The sequence below is a fragment of the Neopsephotus bourkii genome, unplaced genomic scaffold (assembly GCF_033783945.1).
Source record: "Neopsephotus bourkii isolate Nb327-2 ecotype Australia unplaced genomic scaffold, CSIRO-AGI_Nbou_v1 NB_1423, whole genome shotgun sequence".
Classification (NCBI taxonomy): Eukaryota; Metazoa; Chordata; class Aves; order Psittaciformes; family Psittacidae; genus Neopsephotus; species Neopsephotus bourkii.
The window spans coordinates 4,646,549-4,655,280 of NW_026901900.1; the positions used below are offsets into that span (position 1 = coordinate 4,646,549).

The 8,732-nt window shown below is 43.9% G+C and overlaps 1 protein-coding gene across 2 annotated transcripts in view; it reads right to left on the reverse strand.

The window, feature by feature from the left end:
• Nucleotides 1–8,218, reverse strand: part of FRMD4A (FERM domain containing 4A) — a 374,382-nt gene extending 366,164 nt beyond the window's left edge. The window contains exons 1-3 of one of the 2 annotated variants that reach the window (XM_061368139.1): nucleotides 8,129–8,218; nucleotides 7,976–8,047; nucleotides 7,381–7,515 (exon numbers count right to left, since the gene is read on the reverse strand). In XM_061368139.1, coding sequence (XP_061224123.1) covers nucleotides 7,381–7,425 — 45 coding nt within the window. In that variant the 5' untranslated portion in view covers nucleotides 7,426–7,515; nucleotides 7,976–8,047; nucleotides 8,129–8,218. Of the gene's footprint in view, nucleotides 1–7,380; nucleotides 7,516–7,975; nucleotides 8,070–8,128 lie in introns of those variants that run through there. The other variant, XM_061368140.1, reaches the window with a different exon arrangement.
• Nucleotides 8,219–8,732: the final 514 nt, after the last annotated feature.

Below are 8,732 nucleotides of genomic sequence, written 5' to 3' on the forward strand. Positions count from 1 at the left end.
CCCAGATTCATGTTCTCTCAGTTTACTTCATTGCATTTTATTATTTCAGTGAGGCTTTTGCAACATGCCCTGAAAATAAAGCACCTTGGGCTCAAGTCTCATGGTTCCTGGTCAGTTGTTGGTATTACAGCATGATCATTAGCTTGTTGGAGACCTGAAAGGCTCAGGCCAGGCACTAGAACTAGCATTAGGAGGTGCTGGCTTTAATTTGGGGGTTATCAGCTTTAATACCATGAAGGATGAATAAAACTGATAGGATTTTATGTGTAGATCCGTTCCTCTAAACAAGGTTCTGGCATTCACTATGGGGTTTGTTTCCATTAAATATAGACAGGCACTTCTGTGTGCCTCTTCCTGTCTAGGAGGGTTCTCAAGCAGGGCTTTGAAAACACCTCTTAGTCTCTGCTGGACAATTGTGTGCTAACACAGCTCTCAGTAGAACCACCCAATACAATATGACCGTTCAAACAGGCAAGCAGGAACCTTGCTGTACGTGTTTTGAGAGTTTCAGCATCAGGCCAACCCAAGAATTCATATAAACAAGAAAATTCATCTCTTGAAGGTGATGATGGGTTCAAGTTAGTTTGACAGTGTCATTAAAACCTGTTTATGAAATGACTGGTTTCAACAAACTTCTGCAAGTTTCTGTGCTTGTTGATATTTAAAAGCAGAGAGAATTAAAGACATTTAGGGGCAACATGGATGCATCTTCCTGGAGAGGTGCAGGGAAGATGGTTACCCAAGGTCTGTCAGTGATGGCAGGGATGGGAGCATCTGATCCTCAGCAGCATTTATGGTGGCCATGGAGAGCCAGGGACAGCATTGCTGCCTGAGGAAAGCCCAAACCTCAGTCCAGTTCCTCTGACAGACCCTACATCCAGCTGGTGGCTTCTGTTTTCAGTAAGACATGAAACAAAGCATCCATTGCTGGTGTTAGAAGACTCCATAAGCACCCACAGAACCATCCACAAGAGCACGGCACCTATAGGCACCAAATCACAAACCCCTGCCTTTTCATGGGATGTACCAAGGAAAGATCCGTGTGAGACTTCTGTACATCTTCGAGCCCTGATGTGCCAACCACGCTAGCTTGTCAGAGGGCTGGATAGTTGCCTTGCTGAGAAACTATGAGTACAGTAATTATGGGAATATGACATTTGTAACTAGAACGCAAAGAATTGAGAAATTGCAAGTTCCCAATGTTATGAGTTTTTCTTGTATATTAGTAGCTATTCACAGCCTTGCATTTAAATTGTGGCAATTACAGCATTTTTAACATTTTGTTTTGCTTTAGGGATATCAGTTGAGCTTTCCAATGCATTTCATTTCTGAAAAGTGAGAGTGGCATTATTCTTTTATATATTGTCAAAAGGAGCTGTCATATTTAGCGATCTTTTGAATCTGTTAATATGTTACTTTCCTCCTAATTGTAGAAAGACTCCAATTAATCATAATGATCATTTATTCAAGTGCCCACTAATTCTCTTGTACAAATAGTGATGCTGTAGAGCATTGGGGAAAAAAAAATCAACGGCCACATCTCTGATGAGATAATTTTGTCAGTCATTCAGAATGAGCAGCTGGCAAAAGCCATATTCATAATAAAAATATATATAATAAATCAGTTATCCTTACTCCTGCTTTAAAACGTAGTAATAATTAGGAGAATTCAGATGCACAAACATTATGGTCTGCTTGTTCCACAGCATGCTCATGCAGAGAGACAAGGAGAGGGAAATTGATGGCATGCACTGAAGCAGAATCGAAGGGATAACAATTTCGCAGCCCTGCAGCTCAGATGGGTAAAAGGTGACATCCACCACAGGGAAGCCAAGAGTAATTCCAGGGAGTGTTTAATCTGCTTCAGCTGAATTAAATCACGGTGTTTGAAGTCTTACCATTAGTTTATGGAGGAATATAGGAAAGTTCATATAGAATTCCATGTCATGGGGGAACTTATCAAAAAGAAATGGTTAAATTCCCAGTCCACAGTAGCAAGCAGCCACAAAGCACCAAGCAGGAATTTGCTACTCCCATCCCATCCTCTAAAAGAGCAACCAGCACAACTCAGCTAGTGCTATTTGTGAAGCCCATTAGCAAATTACTGCCTGGGTGGAGAAGGAAGGAGACACAGAGGAAGGGAGATTCCTGCTGGCTCCTTCCCAGTGACCTCGGGTGCCACAGCACATTATCATCTCCTGGCCAGACCTTCTGGGAAGGCTGTGGATGAGGCCCATACACCTGCACAGTGGAAACATCTGCAAAAGGAGCATGGAGAGGGATGCATAAATCAGTATTCAAGTACTGCCACAGACTTCATTCTGGGCATGAAGCTGAAGTGGACCAGATGTCACCAATGCAGCTGAGCTGATTCCTGCTGAAAGGCATTACTCATTCCCAAGCAACGCTGCTCACACCCAGACCACTGTATTGATCATGCACTGCTGGCATGTCACACTGCTTCAGCATCAGATGAGAGCTGCATTAACCTCTACACCGTGCAATGGCAAGGAATGAGTGGGGTTTGTTTTTACAGAAGGAGCGTGCCAAGCATAGGTTCCCTTCAAGGTCAATGTGGTCTGAAAATGAGGTCACAGCAAGGAGATTTAAATGTCAAGGGCTTTTGCATATACTGTCAACATAGAGATAATTTAAGCCTGAGATGAGAGAGGCAGAAAATGACCTCATTCTTCCACTGTAACCTTGCTGCTCCCAAAGGCTTTGATATGATCCTCCAAACTGAGCAATGCTGCTTCAATCTGCCTAGAGATTTGAGTGGGACAGAACACAGCATTATGGTATGCAGGATCAGTCTTATTTCTAAATGGAGCTTAAAAGCCCTGTATCTTTTTAGTTACCAAATTTGCCTGCACAAGTTGTCCTGGTTTAAATCACAACAGAAAAGCAGACTTTGGCCATAAACACTTAGTACTCAAACACATGAAATGATTTGTGAAATAGTTTATGAAATATCCAGAACATTGTTAAGTCCAACACCTCAGAAGCCAATCAATCAGAGTGTGGCCCTCATAGCATTTTGTATGGATACAGTGAAATCTGAGTGTGTTTTAAGGGCAATTCTACAGAGTTCAGTGCTATGCTTCAGAATAATAATCAGATCAAGTAGAATCACCTTTTTTTGAGGACTCCAGCTTGAGGGGGGGAAGGCTGATTCAGGAGAACCCTCTTGGAAAGGGAGACTAGAACCACAGCAGCAAACTGGGGTTTTCAGTGGACGACAATCAGATGCCAATTGTATATGCTAAGGTTTAGAAACAGCAGTTTCCACACGTCTTCCTGTTGTAGTTGTCTGCCTTAGACATCCGTTGCAATGTCTTTAACCCAATAGAAGAAGGAAACCCCAAGGCTGACAGCCCCAAAGTGGGCTGGCTAGCTAATTTCTCACTTGTCATCCTGGGCATCATGAACATCATGGGCTGAGTTAGTGCTCCAAATTCACTGCTGGCAGTGTTTCTTTTTCTTGAACAACAGAGATAACCAAGCCTCATGTGGTGAAGGTCACTTAAGATATCTCACATGCAACTCTATTCCAGCCTCAGTGAATGCAACTCAGACACAAAAGAATGAATTTTAGAGTGCAAAAGCATCACACAGTCCCCTGAAATGAAAGATGCTCCTCCAAACACAAGTAGTTACCATTAATTTACAAGTGCACTTGTTTTCTAAATGGTAAATTGCTATTTCTTTGAGGAAAGATTTATATATACAGACCAGAGAGAAAAGCTGGATTGTAAACATGGAAAATACTTCAACTGGAGAAGAGGGGGTGAGAAGAGCTAGCTGGAGCTCCAGCTTTTCTGGAAACAGAAAACCACGCTCTTCTTCCCTACTGTTTTAAGATCATTGTAGATTAATTGGTATACACTGAGCTGTATACCTTGCTCACCTGAACCTCCATTGACATTTAACACACATTAATTAGTGTTGGTGTTATGACCTACAGTAGTTTGAAGGTCAAGTCCCTAAGATCTGTTTTCATGAGATGCAGTAATGTTGTCTCAGGAGACACCAAGTATCATAACTTATTGTGCTGTTAAAATCAGCACAATCAGTAAGTCTGCAGCTTTAAAATTTTACAATATACTAATAAGAGAGGCATCAAATCTTACTGATATTTCATTTACTCCCATCAGCGTTAATGATCTTAGCACAGCAGGTGTTACCATTCCTAACAAGACATGGTATTTGCTATTTCATGCTTAGGTGCTCCCTCCTCTTGGTTCACAGAAGTTGAGGAAGCTCTGCTTAAATGATTTGATAATGCTACAGGCAGATCCACTTTGGGCACAGTTCAGCCCAATTTTCTTCATGAATTAGGCAACATCCTTCATCTACTGTGATCTTTGCAGCAAGGTAAATACAGGAGTTCCACAGACCTGTCACAGCCCAGAGTCATTTGTAATACAACTCATTTAACAGAATGGAGAAGCAGCGGTTCTATTTCAGATTGTAGCCTTCGTATGGAAATAATACATTTATGTCAGGAAAATAGAAGCTTAAGTTCTTCATTGAGCCTTTCCTCTGGCCTAGGACTAAAAATAAGGGGAAAAGGATCACTGAAAGCAGGGGAAAAACAAACCCAAGCACCTGAGTGTAATGCTGGCTAGAAAACAAGATCAAAATAAAAACAGATTCGATTTTGATAGTTCGTTGTAAGGTCATTTTTTTTTCACTAAACTGAAGCAGAACCTGTCCGCATAAGGCTGCAGGTTTAATGAGGTCTTCTGGTGTGCCAGTGGCTGCAAAAGCAATGTGCGCCTCCTCACTGACTTGCTGTCTGTGGACTGCTTTAGGCCATGTCAACTCCATGTCCTGGGCAGCATTTAGCAGTCACAGGTTAAGTCATTGTGAGCTGTCATCACAGCAGGCACCCGGAAACCCACCAGGTCCCGTGTGCAGCTTTAGCTACTGAGGCATACTGATGCTTGGTACCTATGTCCTATAGATGGTCCCTTTATAGGAAGGAAACCCCATACCTTGGACATGTCCATTTTTCTCAATTGAAAAGAAAGAAATCCGGGATAAGCAAGCTCCTAATTTGGATCACTCAATTCACTGCTAAAAGTTCCAGGGAAGTCAAATAATAGCTCTGTACCTTGGTTTCTTTACCTGCAACACAAAGTGCTTTGAGGTACCCTATTGAGAAGGAGATATTTGCAGACTAAATATGATGCAGCACTACCAAATGCTGCTGATGATTGGTTCTTATAAAAAGTGGATGGTTGGATGCACATACTGCATCCTATTGCAGGGGGAATGCAGTACTGAAATATTCCTCATTGCTACAACAAAACTCTCTCAATGGAAAAAGCCCATCAAAGTATTAAAAGCTACTTCTGCAGACTTCCTGAAGACATCAATTCCTTTAATCTCTGGACAGTGGCAGTTTTAGAAGAGATGCAATTATAGCTCCTGATTGTGGGATGCATTATGCAAGAATTTATTATTGATTCAAGGGGAGCCTGCTGAAGCATGCAATCAAAGCCAAGGCAGCACAGAGGAAAAAGGATGAGGTTTCTATACTTAACTGAACAGATTCACAACCCAAGAAGAATCTAAGGCAAAAGAAGCAGTTTTCAAAGAGGAGCATTTTACACACCAAATCACCTTTTCCACACCCAGAACCAGCCTCTAGCACCAGACCATCCCAAAGCAGAGCTACACAAGTCCTCTCACAACCCAAAAGTACATCCCCACTACTGCAACCATCCACGGGGTCAAAAGTGAGGACTTCTTTGTTTGTGGACACCCAACCCAACCCAGTCCATCCTTAAGGCTCTTGGAGACCACAGCAGCCGTATCCAAGGCTGTGCCTAAGGTGATGAGACTTGAGGGACGCAGGTTACAGGCCACAGCTGTAGAAACACCCGACCCACTTCAAAATTACAACTGGGACAAGGCCATGTAGCCACACAAAGCCACATTTTAAGGCAAAAAATTGTGGTCAGCTTGGCACCACACCAGAGTTTGACAAGGTCTGTTCAAGGAGGACTGAGACTGGGGGAGGAGAGGTTTCACTTGAGAATTAAGAGGTTAGCGAAACTAAAAGCATGTACAGCTCAAAGAGTGATACAGGGGTGATAGGCACCCATCAATCTCCTTTGAAAGAGAAATAGAAAGAGGCCATTAAAAAGGCAGGAAGGCCAGAGGTAATCAAGAGGGAATAAAATGAGCTTAGACAGCAAGTCAGTAACTAGCAAATATAAAACAAACCATGCAGAGGCTTAATAGCGTGTTTAGCATTTTGAGTAATGGACATAAAATTTGCTTTCCTCAACTTGACCTTTGTTAAAAACCTTAGGCATGACAAGGCTATTATCCTGCAGCATTCCCTTCACTAAACTCATCATGTCCCTGAGTGCTAGGGACCATTACCTAATACAGTCAGCTGAGAGATCAGTAATAATAATTATATAAATACATACATAATGCATATATCTCTCTGCATTCACACACACAAATGTGCACGCACACGTGTTCTTTGCTTATAACAGCTCTCCAGTGGAAACATTAGTGACATCTAGGCAGAAAAATATGCATCAGAGATCTTACGTTACCAATACCCCTGATACTGCTGCACAGAAAATGGCAACAAGAGTAGGAGAAAGGAAATAAAACATAAATCAGTAAAGCTAAACAACTCCCTAATACCCCCCCCCCCCCCCCAAGGGTTTATTTTAATTGCAGCATGACAGTGGCATGTTTCTGGGCTCAGCCACGTGTTTTGCTAAATAATCTTCTTTAAAATATTATAAATATGCAGAACTTTGAGAAGTAGGTCAGTGGCTCAACATGTTGCAGCAAATAGCTCAGATAAATACCGGTCGTTACCCTGTGGTCTGCAGCCAGTGGCAGGTCTGACACACTGCAGCTAGTTGCATGGTGATTCACTGCATTAGAGGACCATACCCCAAATGACACAACATCTGAGCACCTGGTCGCAGCTACCAACATAACCCACAGAAAAATCAAACTCTCCCTCTCCTCATTTAAGTTGTCGCACAATCAGCAAGGGCAAAAGCAGGAGAAGGCAGAAGGACGTGAGGATTCGACACTAATATAATGGACACAAATATAAACCGCAGCTCAGGATAAACCCCGAATACAAGTGCCAGCTCTGCCGGAAAGGTGACTTCGAAATACTGTTTTAAACATTGGTCCAGATGCATTAAAACCCATCATGGGAGGAACATCTCTGTGCAAGCACCAGACGAGCCCTTTGCAAAGTTCCCCGGGACCTGTAAAAGCCAAGTGGCGGCTCCTACAAAATCCTCCCATAGACTTGGTGCCCTGAATCTGTGTGGTGCAGCCCCCCCTCGCCCACCCCCCTTTCCCAAATGGATTTCAGCAAGCACTCACCATCAGCAAGCTCAGAGCAGATTCAGGAGCACGCTGCACAGCCATCTCCTCTCTTCCTATGTACAAATCCTCCCCACGACTCAGTCAGCCCTCGGCCCTCCGTCACAGCAAAGCATCCACAGAGCCCACAGCTAGCTGCAGGAAGAGAAACCCCAAATCAGGGTCGGAGAGCATTTGCAAGAGGAGGAGAGGATGGATGAGGGGGTGGGGAGGAGAGGAGGGAAGGAAATAACCTTCTCAGCCAGGGAAAGAAGCTTAAGCTAGGCCAAATTTTACACTAGAGAGAGGAGGAAAATGAAATGGAAAGCCTGCTGGAGGAGCAAGATATCGGGAACTGCAGGATATTTAAAGCTCAGGTGCACGCCGCCACAGCAAGCAACTCAGGACACGTATCAAACACCTACATGACAGGTTAGGTACAAGCCATCCTCCCCCTGCCCCAGCACGCAGACTATAATGAATTGCTGTTAATTGGCACTCTCCTTCCACTAAACAAATGCCTGTGTAGCATAAAACTGCCATGCCCCTGACTTTGCATCTCCCTGCCTACCCTGGTGATGTTAACGCAGAAACAATGTCAAATATCGCAACGTACCGCTTCCAACAGAGTCAAACCTCTTCTCTCTTCTTGCAAAGCCCTGCTTCGCCTGGTTTCGAAAGCAGACGCCTGCATAATACAGACATGAGCAATGAGTGAGAGGAGCCAGAACCAGGAAGCACCCGGCGTTCTCTTGAGAACAACAATTACCTTTATCATATTCAAGCAAGAGCTGGGTTACGCGCTGACCCTTTTCACCTTACAATACCCCACCACCACCAAGAGAAAGTCGCTTCCTCTTCCTCTCCAAATGGGCTCAGCTCCCCATGGAGCTAACACACTTCCCAGAAACATGTAATTACACAGGCTGTTGTGTTAGCGCTCTGATCAAGCTGCCTGCACCGCATGGAAACGGCAGCTAGGCAGCATCCCCCCCCCACTTCCCTCCCTTCGCAAGGAGACATGCTGCAATCCCCCACCGAGCTCCTGTGGCTCTGGGAGCTGGAGACAGCTAATTGGGAAAATGGGGCTGGTTAAGACACAACGACAAATTAGCCTTGAAAATAAGCCCCTTGCTTAAACATGAGCTGTAAATGGGAGAGTGCTAAAAATAGAGCATCCTGGTAGGAAGGCCAGTACTCTCACCCACGTGTCCTGCCTGTAAGAGCCCTGTTTTGTAGGGCTCAATCCTCAGTTCATCAACTCTTGCATCTCCCCTCTGAACAAGCAGAATTTTGGCTTCGTTTCCTAAAATGTTAGGCTTCGCGTAATGACAAAGTCTGTTCATCTGCCAACTCCCACCTGCACATTCCCC